The following is a 14,367-nucleotide window of genomic DNA, read 5'->3' as shown; positions in this document are numbered from 1 at the left end:
TTCATGATGACTAAGATCTGGAATCAGTCTGTCCACTTCAACCCATAAATCAACTGAGCCATTAAGATGTTATGTGGCAGGGGAATCAATCTGGGGAATGATGGCAAAATAATAATTGGCCTAGGTGTTGCTTGGCAATTTGACTGATGCATTTACCAAAAGAACTAGGCCTATCCATAGAATCGTTTTGTTTCAGCTTCAAACTCTTCACGTCCTCTCAGATAATTTCATTTCTACATTGCACAATAAGTGACAATACTGAATATTTTGTTTAGTGTAAATTAATACATTGGGTTGCACAATGTTACTGTTAAACATAACTAAGCACAATTCCACTTCAGATTTCCTGGACAATCATTATTTGGTTAAAGGCCAATTATAGTTTTATTAAATTGTTTTCAGAGATCATACCAACTTTTTGTTCTGGCATAGTGTTTGGCTGCTTAAGCACTTTCCACGTCTCCTGCATTGCAGACTTGCGATTCAGCAGTTCTTGTGCAGATATAAAATCTTACTGCCTCTCAGGCTTTCATCCCCTCCTCTAACCAGCCATTTTGATGGGAAATCTCCACCCTCTAATTTCTAGTTCTTTTTGTGATGCCAGCTTGTAATGATTGCTGTTTTGTAAGTAGGCATTGAAATTCTTTGCTGATGTCCTTTGGGATGCTCTGCTTTATAATTCATTTGTTCCCTTCTCCAAGATCAGTCAAAAATCCAAACCTATAAAGTCCTTCTACTCATATTCAGCACAGAAAACAAGTGGCTGCTATTGAGTTCTAGGCAGTAATTGATTCTTACTTTGATATTCCATTGGCATTTATTTGATGATCTATGGAAGGTGGGAGGCCCAATCTCATCTCTTTGTAATCAATAGTGGGACGATGTGTCATCTCCCAGATTATTATTAATTTACAAAACACTTGGCTGGGGAGTTGATGCTTTAAACAGACAGCTGCTTAATCAAAATGACCAAGACAGATTTCTCCCTGTGAGCTTTGGGTTCATCAGTTTGTTTTGAGGCTAGTCATAAATCTCATAACGCTTGTCTGGCTTGGTATCCATTGTGCCTTTCACAAACAATGTAAACTATTTCATCTTAATCAAAGTAAAATGATCCAAAGGATGCCATCTAAATTGTACAAAGCATTCCATTCATGGAACTGTACTTAACGGAGAAGTTCCACAAAAACAAACATAATTTTATAATAGAAGGGCAGCTATTGTAGTATTAAGTATGGAAATTTAACTTGACAGAAATTCTGCAGTAAATGGTTCCATTGAATGTGGTCAGCAGTTCTGTAGACACGTTGTGAGTTTACTAAGCAAAGTGTGGCATCACTTACATCCTGTGCATGGCTTGCAATGGGCTGGTGTGTAACCATACCGTAAAGACCAGGCAAATTGTTGGAGTCCTAAAGCTAGGGTACCTCATCCTGCCCAATATCCAGTGATCTTTGTTAGACATTGAATGACAATGGGAGCAAGCTTGATTGATGCCCTGCTTGATCCAAAAAGACTGCTGCCACTCGCTGTCTGAAATTTCAAAAGAAGAGACACGACTGGGTGAGGTATTGAAGGACTCCCAGGAACAAGAGTTAGGCATTCCAGGAATAAGGGTTGAAAAGCACAACAAAATTCTTCTATTTAAAATTGTACACTTCCCTTGAATTATTGGTTACGCTACCCTGGATTAAAGAAATGTATTAATCTAAAGAACGTTGACATCTAATCATAGATTTGTTCCGCTTTGTGCATTGTTAAGTAGCCAAAGGCATCGGAAAAGGCGGATTTACCATCTGAATCGGATTTCAAATGCTAAAGATTCAAAAGGATCGAGGTTAACTTGAACAATCCTCTGCGTATATTTTGTCTAGTTTTATGCATTCCAGTTCAAATCTCTTGACAGGTGGTCAGGACTACTGGAATCCAACCTTGTAAACCGAAGGATATTTAATAAAAGATCTGTGGCACAAATAAGCTCATATGCCAACTTAACTACTGAGTCAAGTAGGAGCACCAGTTGGGGAAACTGTTTCCTCATGGAGATACCCACCATTTTGTGTACATCTCTCCAACAAACTCGTTCAGAAAACATTTTATGCTTTTAAATTGGGTTGTGTACAAAAACAAAGTTGCTTGTATATCATCCACATCCATGACCATTTGCCTCTTACACCTTTCGCTTCAGAATGCTATCCCTTTAATTCACTTTCCCAGGACCATTTCAAAACTGCCCGACTCTTTAGCTTTTTTAATCATCCCTTTCCCCTACAACCCACCAAAACCTAAGGTTTTGCCTAACTACTACTTAATTTATCTTGCCTTTCCTGTCAGTCCTAACATGCGTGCTCCCTTTCCCCCCACTTTGCAATTCAGACGTTCAGTTAGATTTTATAATTTCACAGGAAAAGAGAAATGTCAAAACAAATGAGTTTTTAACTAACTAGAATAGGGGGAAATATATTGTCCTGACAATGCTGCTGATACATCCCTGTCGGTTCCTCAGTAGCCATCTTTCTGTGGCCCATACCATCCTGTCGGTTAGTTGGAGGGGGAAGAAAAGAATAAAAATAGTTTTTTTTAAAATGCGAGTAGATTACAAACCGTTTATTTAGGAGTGGTTACAATTGATCCTGCTACTTTTTTTTAATTCATTCATGGGATCTGGGTTTTGCTGGCTGGGTCAGCATTTATTGCCCATCCCTAGTTGCCCTTGAGAAGGTGGTGGTGAGCCGTCTTCTTGAACCGCTGCAGTACACCCACAGTGCTGTTAGGAAGGGAGTTCCAGGATTTTGACTAAGCGACAGGGAAGGAACGGCGATAAATTTCCAAGTCAGGGTGGCGAGTAACTTGGAAGGGAGTTTCCAGGTGCCGGTGCTCCCATCCATCTGCTGCTCTTGTCCTTCTAGGTGGCAGTGGTCGTGGGTTTTAGCTAAAAAATAAATTGAGAATGCAAGCAGTAAGATCCATTAGGGATGGACAATAAATGCTGGCCTAGCCAGCGACGCCCACATCCTGCGGATGAATAAAAGAGCTCATCCTGCCGTTCAGCTAAAACTGCAGACAGAAGAAAATTTAGTGCCAGAATAATCCAATTTGTGTCACATACCAAGCCAAAAATTCCTCCCTCCTCTCTCTCTCTCTTTCCCCCGGAAGCCAGCTGAATTCTTAGGAGTAACCAGAGAGAGGCGTAGGTCAAATGAAGGGAATGTACATCCTTCCTTACCCCAAATCTTAGGTGGTTACATCTCCGATGGAATGAAATATTGTCAGTAATGATGTTTGGTTTGCTGCTACCAAACTCACTGTTCACAAGATTGGCTGGACCTGTAATTGTGGTCATGTACTGCCTTGCACTGTCTGTACCGAATCAACCAACTCAAATTGCTGAACAATTCATAAGGCATAAAAAGGCAAACATCGTCACCAAGATTATTTTAAACAGCTGTAATTGGGGAGTGGGCAAGGAAAGAAATGTTTGAATTCATAGTAATCTTAAAAACCTCTCAACACACTTTAAATATGATTTACTTTGATGTAGGCAGCTCTCTTCAAAAAAATCCCTTTCCATTGGCAAATTTCCTCCTTTTCTTGCTTAAAATATTCAGTAGGAGTCTTTTTTGATGCATGGCTCTTTTGTATTGAGTCTTAACCCAAGCGCAGCAGCTCTTGTGATGTCTTTGTATTAACACACAGGCTTACTAATGATAAATTTGTTCTAGTGCGTTTATCAGGAAAATGTCTCTTGAAAACTTGACACTAAACCGGGGCTTTTTAACAGAATTAATCTGGATTTTTGTTTGTATTGTATTTTGCATTAAAATCTTAAGTTTTAAAGGATTCTGTAACCTGGGGCAACATTTTCCCCCTGTCGGGGGTGGGGGGGGGTGGGGGGGATATGCAGGAGCCGGTGCAGGCGGGCGTGTTCCTGACTGGCGCCCCCCCCTCCCAGGTCAAGGGCGCGCTGCCATTTTACGTGGGCGGGTCAATTGAGGCCCGCCCAGCGTGATGTCCGCTTGGAAGCGCTGTGCGCTCCCTGTGCCAGCGAGGGGAGATTCCCTGAGCCGGGAGTGTGTCCTTTCGTGCTTGCGCACAGACTGCCCTGAGGCAAAGTGCCGCCTCAGGGAGATCGCTGGAAGTGAGAGAAAAAAGAAGTCCTGACATGTCCCCTCATGTGACACTATCGCATGAGCTGGGACATGTCAATTTCTTTTATTTCAATATTTTAAATTCCTCATGAAACCTCATCCCGCCCATGGATGAGGGTTCATGTTTTTTCTAAAGGCTACCCGGCCTCCTCGCCTGCCCGCCAACCTTAAGGTTGGACGGGCAGGCCCATTAATTAGCTTAATTACTTTTTTTAAAGGCCTTTTAGTGGCCGTTGACTGTTTGGCGGCTGCGCACCCGCCGAGCTGAAAATCTAAATGACCCGACGTATCCCCGCACCATTTTACGTGTCGGTGAGCGGCCCCCCCCCCCCCCAACTGCTAACCGACCGGAAGATGCAGCCCCTGAACAACTTTAATAAAGAGGATGGGGATTGTTGAATCCAGACAGTGGGTTCCAGAGCATCCAGTGTCACTCAGTTCAGTAACCAATAACTACTTGCCCATTGATGATCCTGGGTTGTTGCATATTTCAGTAGAATTAATTAGTTGTTCCGTTCGTGCCCCTGAAAGAAAACGCTGCCTATTATGTCACTTGTGCTGTCAAGTCTGTCTCGTGTGTTTGCTGCCCTCTGCTGCCCTGCAGTTGAGAAATCCTCGTGATTCCTAGCACATTGGGTATAACAGGGTGAGCTGTGATCCACTTTGGTTAGCACATAAGAGCCTCTATTTAAATAGATGCAAATGTGCTTAATATAAGCAAAAAGTGCTGAATGATACCTTTACAGTGTGAGGTGAGTGACCATTTAAAAAAAAAGACTCTCTATAATACTTCACTACAAAATGGTGTTATTTATCCCTTACTGTTTTAACCATAATTTAATTTTGCTTTCCATTTTGTTTGTGTGTGTGGAGTTTTGGGTTGATGTGATTTGACGTTCCCATTTTGTTTAGTTTGCCTCTTTCCTCTCCCTTTTTTCCTTTCACTTCTGCTTCAGGGTGGGCGAATAAACCCAGATGAAATAGATTTAGAAAACGAACCCTGGTATAAATTCTTTTCAGAACTGGAGTTTGGACGCCCGGTAAGTGAGGCTAGCATGATGTGATGCAAGCAGTATTAGTAACCTAGATATTCGTAATTGTAATTCATTGCAAAGGAACGGTCTGTATTTGCTGTTAAAAGAATTTATAGACCTCCTTATACAAAGTAGGTTAACAGCCTGTGTAGCATTTTGTAGTGATCATAGTGTAGATTAGGGGATTCTGAACCCCCCATTGATTGATTGGTTTTTAGTCTTGGACTACTCGTTCCAGTTGATTGGTTTAGATTCACTCAGTAACAATCAGCTCTTAAGGATTATCGAGGAAGAATTTATTAAAGTTATTAAATTGTAGCATTCCCTATAGGCCATTAATGCAATACCCAATACTGAAATTACTGTTTACCTCTAATACTCTGAACCATTGCCTTCAGTATTCATAGCCACATAGCCTGATAAAGCTTGGCATTAATTAATGGCATTTTCCAACCACTTACTTCAACCACAACTTGACTTGATTCTCATCATTTAACCAATCAATAGCTAATATTTGTAAGCGTTTAGTCCCAGGGCCCTAAGGTAGAAATGCATATTGTCACTTCCACTTTGCCTCCTCATTTTCATTCTGTTGGTATTTCTGTGTTTATATTATGCCAAGTGTTGCATTTGACACCTGAGCTTTTTAACCATGTCACCTTTTCCATGTGTTGTGTCCCATTTGACTTTTCCTCTGCACATCTCTCCACCTCTGCCTGTGTTGCCATCAGCCTCCCAAAAAACATTTGGATTATCTGCCGGAAAGTTCTCCCCATGTTTCTGCTGATAATATTAAGGTAACTACTGATTCTTTATCCTCAAAATGCCGTACTTTGCCATCACATTTTTATCGTCTTTAACTCTGATCAGCAGCCCGTGTGAATCTTCAGTTCATTAAGGACCTCAACCACTGTGGTACTTGCTAGAAATGTAGTCCCGGTACTTCTGGAGAAATGCATCGGGCATGCGTATGACATTCTTCTGTGTACAATTTTAACAGGAATGTTAGCCTATTTAAGATAACTGAGCTAATGCCATCTTTTAAGTAATGGGCAGAGGAGTGTCATACAGATGCTGTCACCATCCATTACTATTATCACCAACAATCATGTCTAATTGCCTCTGGATTCGGAACATTGTGATTCAAGCCTCACTTGAGGAGTTAAGCGTGCACATGCAGTGTAGGGATTATGTTACAGGACGAGCAATCCAGAGGCCTGGACTAATAATCTGGAGAGCACAACCTCGATTTTCATGGGGCCACCAGGAAACAATTTAACAGGCGATCAAACTGACAAAGTCAGGGAGTTGGACGCCCTTTCCGTATTCATGACAAAATCTCATCATACAAACTCCCATCTGGCAATCAGCCAGATTCCCTTATTCATTCATGGGATGTGAGCATCACTGGCAAAGCCAGCATTTGTTTCCCATCCCAGTATTGCCCTTGAACTGAGTGGCTTGCTCAGCCATTTCAGAGGGCAATTAAGAGTCAACCACATTGATATGGGTCTGGAGCCATGTGTAGGCCAGGCCAGGTAAGGTTGGCAGATTCCCTTCCCTAAAGGACATGAGTGAACCAGGTGGGTTTTTACGACAATCGATAATAGTTTCATGGTCACCATTACTGATACTAGCTTTCAAATCCAGATTTATTGATTAATTGAATTTAAATTCCATGAGCTGCCATGGTGGGATTTGAACCCATGTCCCAAGAGCATTGGCCTGGGACTCTGCATTACTAGTCCAGTGATATTACCACAATGTTAACATCTCCCCTCTTGAATAATTGGTGGCTGGAAGCAGGCAGCTGGAGCTGGGAGCTCGCGTGAAGGGGCCCTGGTAGCCAGTGAGTGGGCAGGAGTTTGATGGAGGGGAGCGCAAGATAATTTTGGCGTAGTTCAGGGTGGGGGAAAGGTGCCTTTAGGATTGGAAGAGGAGAACAATCTGTACGGAGATCAGAATGCAGGGGTAGCCCAGTGCAAGGGAGGCCCACTTTGAAATGTCCCTTCTGTGCCCATTCTGGCCTAGGATCCATCTCTTGACAGGATTTAGAGGACCCAACATTGCTTCCCCATTCAGGCCTCAGGTTGAATAAGCAAATAGGTTGCTGATGTCACTATTCGACTCAATCTGCATAGCCAGACTAGGATCCACTTCCTTCCTGTGGGTGTCCTGCTCAGTTTAATATTGGGACCTGGCACTTTGGCAGCAAGATGGGGGGGTGTAACTGATTTACGTTATTTTAATTGCCTTATGCCCTCCTTCCACCAGGTGGGAGTAGTCAATGTCGAGACCCATAGGTCAAATCCCACCAGGGCAGTTTGGGGAATTTTAATTCCAGTTTCAGGTGCTGTAGTTTTTGCCTGATATGCCCTGCATGTGGTTCTTAACTACCTTTTGAGCCACTCAGTTGTCTCAAGCTGCTATCTTAGTAGGAAAGTGCACCACCACTTTGAGGGACACACTTCTTTTAAAATAGAGATACAGAAAGTTGCCCCATCTTACAGATACATTAGAACAATGCTTGCTGAATTGGATATGAAGGATTGTGTGGTTTTACTTGAAGAAGAATGGGGTATATTCCCTCAGCCATGACCATAAACATGGATTAATTGATCATTTTATTTTCTGTTTGTAGAATTTTGCTGTACACAGACGGGCTGTAACATCGGCCTACATAATACCTACATTTCAGAAGTACTTTGCTGCTGTAAACCACTTTGTGTTCTCCTGAGGATGCAATGAGGCGCTATATAGATGCAATTTCTGTTTGGGACAACCCTAGTTGTCCAAGGATTTCACCTCTCGCTTGTGTTTTGATTTGCTACTTAAATTAAAACCGTGATCGCAGTCAGCCTGGGGGGGAGCAAGATGGCGCAGTGAACTAAATCATTGATTTTCTTTCACTTCTGGGCCTGGGTTTGAGTACCCGTCCAGGCAATTTATACTGAGCATTCGGTTTTAGCTACAGAATTGTTTATCCAATATCTGTATCCTTGGAAAAAAAAACTCTCTTGTCCTCATTTTATGCTTTAAATCCTGCACAATCACAATTTTGAAATGAAACTTTCATCACGAGCTTACTTGTTGTCAACTGAGAACCGAAGTGACTATATTACATGCCAGTGGGAAAGGGGAGGGAAAAGCTGCCATGACTGAATGACAGCGTAGAACCAATCACCTACCAGGGCCAACACTGCCTGAGGGAAAGGCTACAGGGCAGACTATCCCATCCTCCCAATGGAAGGAATGTGTCTGTAAAAAGCAACAACAAACAGTCTAAATGGGAATAAATATTCAAAACACTCAACCAAATCGTAGCCTCTGACAGAATACCGAATGTTGCTTTTTCTGACGTTAGGGATCCTCGGTTCCTAATCAACCGAGAACAAAATGTTTAAGAACATAAGAAATCAGGAGTAGATCATATCAAAGGAGTAGTTGAACCTGCTCTGCCATTCGATATGATCATGGCTGATCTTTGGCTTTAACTCCACTTTCTTGCCCACTCCCTATACCCCTTGATTTCCTGAGACACCAAAAATCTGTCTGCCTCAGTCTTAAATATATCCAATGTTGAAGCATCCACAGCTCCCTGGGGTAGAGAATTCCGAAGATTCACAATTCTTTGAGTGAAGAAATTTGTCCTCATCTGTCGCTATCAGCAAGCTTGTGAATGGTCTCAGCGTGATGTTCTGCTTCTCCATTTGTCATTTATAGTGTGAAGTAGTGGAGGATGTGAGAGAGAAGGAAGGAAGGTGCTGAGAGCCATATTGGAGTGTTTTTTTGATGGTAGCAGGTATGAGGTGCTGATTGCACAAGGAAGAAAGCTCTCCACCTGCCCCCTGCACCACCCCCCACCCCCAGCCTTCCCTTTTATGCTGCTTCCTTTGCTCCTGGCCTTCCTTTGGGCACACGTCTTTCCCATTCTTAATGGGGATTATTGTTCAGGAGAGATTTTACTCTTACAATTACATTTGTAAATGGGGGACCTCTGCTAATGCTGGTGTTTGGCCAGCTGCTGGGAGACGCGTGAAAAAGGTTTGAGTTTTCTTACTTCTACCGCACGCTTGAGAGGAAGTCACCTGCCCTTGTATCATGTTGCTGTGTCATTGCAAGTCAGATGAGGAGCTAACCAGACCTGTACTCCCCCACTTCTTCATCCTGTCCATTGGGTCTCCACTTCATACCTTCAGGCATCTACACAGGACAACTGCTTGTTACAATAAAACAGGCAGGTGACCTATAAACCTAAATGTAAAATAGCTTGTTAGTGGAGCTAAATGAAAGGATTTACTTGTTGGATCCAACAAATTTTTTCCTGTTCTTGCCAACTCCTCTATTCTCTTCGTATCTCATACTAGAGTGTCTCATGATATTTTAATTATGTGACTCCATTGTTAAGCTACTACATTTTAATACATGGGAAATCCTTTGGCTCATTCTATTTACGTACGTTGCCAAAAGTAAATTAAGAATGCTGAGCCCATTGACAATAATGTATTTATGATGAGACAACAATAATGTGGCTCTCAATTTTGAGTCAATTAGACTCTTCATAGTAAATTGAAATTTAATTAAGTTTCTTTCTGTATGCTAAAATAAACCATGCTAGATGAGTGACGTTGGAATTTACTAATTGTGCAAAATTGCTGAATGTTAGATAAAACAAAAGCTGACTTGAATAGTTTGTTCCCCACTGTCTGGCTGTGACATTGAGCTAATAGAACGAAATGTTAAGTGGCATCGCTAATCTTTTCATTTAAAGACTTTCACTGTTTACCACAGAATCTTTCACAGCATAGTTCACAATTGTGTGTCAGTGTTCTTCTTCTATCAGTGTCATGCTGCTGTTTGTGTGTCAATCCTGTTCTGTTTCACTATCTGTGTGGGCTGAATTTTACAGGGGGGCACATTGCTCACTGCCCCACACCCGCACCCCCTCCCAGGAGGAAAGTTGGTGCCGCTCCGATTGATGTGCAACAAGGCAGCAATGTGAGGAGCTGCCGACAGCATAAGTGAGGTGAGAGTGGGACTTCTGGTCCTCGGTGGGAGGAGGTCCTGCCCTCGAGCTGCTGCCCAATCAGATTGGCCAGCAACTCCTGTAGCCACAGCAGTGCCAGAACTCAGTAGTAGGCTTTGCTTGGACTACAAGTAGGCCCCAGGATGAAGAAGACCTGGATCCTGGGCTGAGATAAGTGGGGGGCATTGGACAGGGGGGGAATCGGGGAGCTGTTGAAGAGGGGCAGCGGGTTTGGAGGGGGCAGATTTTGGAGGCCAGGCAAGGAAGAACAAAGATGGGGTAACACCTTGTGGGGAAGGTGCCCCAGATATGCACAGGGCACCCCTCAAAGGATGTACATCCCTTCCTTCCTGCCTTTTAAGCAGTTTGCTTAAAAAAAACAGCCTACCACTCCCACCTGCCTGCCCGTGCTACCCGTTTGATGATGTGGGCAGTGTAATATTCAGGCCAGTAGGGTTGGTAATGAGCTCAATTACCTGTTAATTATTTATTTAGAAATGGTGGGTGGACTACCAATTTCATACCGTATCGTGGGGACTTGGCAGGGATGGGCGGGAGGGCAGTGGAAAGGATATAATTGTCGCCTCTAAATCTTGCGCATGCGCAGTACCCGTTGTGCTTGCGTCTGCACCTCCTCTTGGGCTCTGGCCGCATTACTTCCCCCTCCCCACCGCCGCTCTAACGGCTTTGGAAACAATTGCCCCAATCACCACCCCCCCCACCCCCCCACCCCCGCGCATCAACAGACCCCCATGCCAGAGTGTCATTTAATTTTCTCTGAGACAACTGGCCACTATGGCGTTGGGCTTGCCACCTCTCATAAGTTAAATGCCCCCGCACCCCACTGTAAACATCCTCAGTAGAAGACACACCAAATTCAGCCCTGATGTGTTATGTTCTCCTCCTCCCTGTTTTTATTTTCTCTGATGCTACATTTCTCTGCCTTTCTTGGATGTGAATTGGCGTGGTAGGGAACGAACTGCTAAGAGCCACATGCTGCATCTTTTGGTGGAGGTGCGGCGTTCTGGTTTGATAGGAAACTCCCGACATCTCCATTCCTCCCCCCACCAGCCACTCTTTTGGGCACACCTGCGTGTAAACTTTTCCAATTGCTAATGCAAAAAGGTTTCTCGATAGAGACTATTGTTAGGGAGAGAGATCGGAAACCGGTTAACAGGGTGTTTGCCTCTGAGTCGGTGGGATGTTGGTTGAAGCCACAGCCCACGCACTTATTCTTGCTGATACTTCAGTGCAGTGCTAAAGGAGTGCTGCACTATCAGAGATACCATCTTTCAGATGCAATGTTAAACAAAACCCCCATGTCCTATGAGATGGACATATAAAATTCCTTTGCACTATTTGAAGACAAGGAAAGAGTTTTCCCAGTGTCCTAACGCTTCTCCCTCAATCAATACCATTAAACCGTATTATCTGGTTATTTATCTTGTTGCTGTTTGTGGGGCATTGTTTTGTGCGAATTAGCTGCTGCATTTCCTACCAACTATACGGATTACACTTCAAAAATAGTTCATTGGCTGTGGGATGCCTTGAGGGTAAGAAGGTGCTACTCCAATGCAAGGTTTCCTTTCTTGCTTACAAGCCATTCTGCACTTGGAAATAAAAGGCAAAAGGTTGAAAAGGATAAGTGATAAAGATTTAACCTTTCAGTGCACTTACACAGAGTGTACATTAGCATCTAGGTTATAAAGTCATAAAACATGAACTTTTCTCACTTCCAGATCAATTGAAAAGCACTGAACTGGTAGTGAGTTGTGGTCAAAATAATTTGATGGACTTTCTATTTGCTGACCCTATTTTGCAAGCACACATACCCATCTCATAAATTCGGTGTGCTGTAGGACTGAAGTCACAAATCTAATTTTTTTGATATACTAACAAACTGCTATTTTTCATTTGACACCTTTTAGAGGGCTTAATTCTCATGTTTTTATTTAAATCTGAAGTGGTAATCTCTACCCTTCCCTTACCTTTTTACATTGTTTAATGCATGGTGTTGAAGTGAATTATAGTGGAAATTGTGCTTCCATTGTAAATACCACCAACCGCTCGATTCGTTCCCTGTTCTCTCTCTTTTCCCTCCCCACCCCTACCCAGGGGTAGGTCCCCACATCTTTTTGTGTAGGATAACATTTGATGATACTTCTTTCAAATGTAGAGCTCACCTGTTCCATTTTTTTTGCCATGAAACAGAATTGATTCAGTTGGATTTACCAGTACTGAGAACCCTGAGCCCAGGCATGAAATGCCTGATTCGCGTCAGTGGTGAATTGATAAAACTAGCATAGATTTTCCTTGGAATTAAGAGTCCTCTGAGTTGAGAATCTGGAATTCCACCACCAGGAGGGGAGGGCGGAGAGAAGTACTGTCAGATTGAGGCTGTGAAGTTTGGGTTAGGATGCTGAGACCCTCGTTCTGGGCCTCATGAAAGTTTATGCCTCAACCAACATTAATTTGATTATTATCAGTTTGTGGGACCTTGCACTGCCCAAATTGGCTGCTGCATTCCCTACATTAATGACTACGCTTCAAAAAGTATGTCATTGATTATGAAGCAATTCTGGACGCCCTGAGGTCTTGGAAGGTGTTGAGACTTTCTTTACTTCCCCTTCATCTCACAAGAGGAGAAGATTTGTTTTTAAAGTTACAAATTGGCCTGAAGATTAAGGTACCTTGCTGCTCACCCATAGCGGAAGGTGTCTTTGTTGTGCCACTGTAGGCACAAGGGCCTGCTCCTATTATTTAAATGACTCATCCTTGAGACCAAAATGAAGATAGCCACCCTGGCCCTGGAGGGGAAGGAGCGCAGCGAGGCCATGTCAGGAATGCACTGTGAGAAATGATTTGACGGCTGAATATCTCAAGAAGAATCATTTTAAAGGTTTTTATTTAAAATTGTCAGGGTAGAGATGGTGAAGTTGGAGCATGATAGGTATTTTGCGATGCCTAAGCAACAGAATAAGGGGGCACAGGTTGCCTCTTTATGAAGCATAAGTTTAGAGAAGATGTCATGACACATTCTTTGCTAGGGAGTAATCAAAGCCAGGGTTTTGGATTAATTCAGAAATAGCAAGATAACGACAGGGGATTAATGGTTGGATTAGTTTCCTGGAAGGATGGAATCAAATGAAGTGAAGGACATTTTCCAGCCATGCCCCTCTTGCGATCTGTAACTGCAATGTGTTTATTCCTTTGGACTGAAGTAACAGTTTAACTAAACTTAAAATTGGTCTGAAATGATTAGGTAGAATACAAAATGGAGTTCACCTGAGATGAAAAGAGGAGAAATTTTGCTATGATTAAGGAAAAAGCACTTAGTTTATGCTAAGCTATTGTTAATCAAAGGGTTGTAAGAAAGAAAGACCTTCCAACCCATTCCTTTTATGATATGGAATAAACTACCTGGACTGACTTGAAAAGGAAACATTTTCAGGAGCAGGGAACTGGTTAGCTGTTTCAATAGGCTGAATGGCTGCTTGCTCTGCTGTATAGGGCTGGATTTTATGGCCAGTGGTTTGTTAGACTTGCACTTGCCCTTAGACCTTCTCTAAGGGCTTTGACTTGATCACTGCTTCAACCATTACTCCAATAATAGATTCCACAGCCTCATAATCCTGTGTTATTTTTTTTTTAAGTTTCTCTTGCTCTCTGTCCTAAATCTCAACATTTAATCTTATTTAATCAGCTCCTTGTTCTGGACTCCGCAATCACTAGGATTTTTTTTTTATCAATCCCTTAAATTTTAAGTGCCTCCATGAAATCCGTTCTAATAAAAAACAATGCCAATCCTTTCAATGTTCATGTTTGTATTTTCTCATACCAGTCAGCATAGCTGGGTCAAAATCCTGGAACTCCCTTCCTAACACCACTGTAGGTGTACCTACGCCACATGGACTACTGCAGCGGTTCAAGAAGGCAGCTCACCACCACCTTCTCAAGGGCAACTAGGGATGGGCAATAAATGCTGGCCCAGCCTGTGAAGCCCACGTCCCCGTGAATGAATAAAAAGAAAGAATCTGCCCTCTGCCTTCTCTATTGACTAAACATCATTCCTATAGTGTGGAGCCCAAAATTGTACACCGTACTTTATCTGTCGTCTTACTAAGTTTTTGTATAGATTCAATATTAAATCTAGACTCAC

General features: G+C 42.7%; 1 protein-coding gene across 38 annotated transcripts in view; it reads left to right on the top strand.

Annotated features, from left to right (window-relative positions):
- Positions 1-14,367, top strand: part of LOC144693046 (sorbin and SH3 domain-containing protein 2-like) — a 486,079-nt gene that overhangs the window by 400,702 nt on the left and 71,010 nt on the right. For 24 of the 38 annotated variants that reach the window (XM_078562388.1, XM_078562352.1, XM_078562424.1 and 21 more), the window contains 2 exons: positions 5,105-5,188; positions 5,914-5,979. The exons of 11 other annotated variants lie outside the window; for them this stretch is intronic. In XM_078562388.1, the coding sequence (XP_078418514.1) occupies positions 5,105-5,188; positions 5,914-5,979 (150 nt within the window). The remainder of the gene's footprint in view (positions 1-5,104; positions 5,189-5,913; positions 5,980-14,367) is intronic. 3 more of the 38 variants (XM_078562674.1, XM_078562463.1, XM_078562407.1) reach the window with 1 other exon arrangement.

Source organism: Cetorhinus maximus, chromosome 2 (genome assembly GCF_964194155.1).
Source record: "Cetorhinus maximus chromosome 2, sCetMax3.hap1.1, whole genome shotgun sequence".
Classification (NCBI taxonomy): Eukaryota; Metazoa; Chordata; class Chondrichthyes; order Lamniformes; family Cetorhinidae; genus Cetorhinus; species Cetorhinus maximus.
Note: the sequence above shows the minus strand (reverse complement) of the source record. Positions and strands in the feature narration are given on the sequence as shown.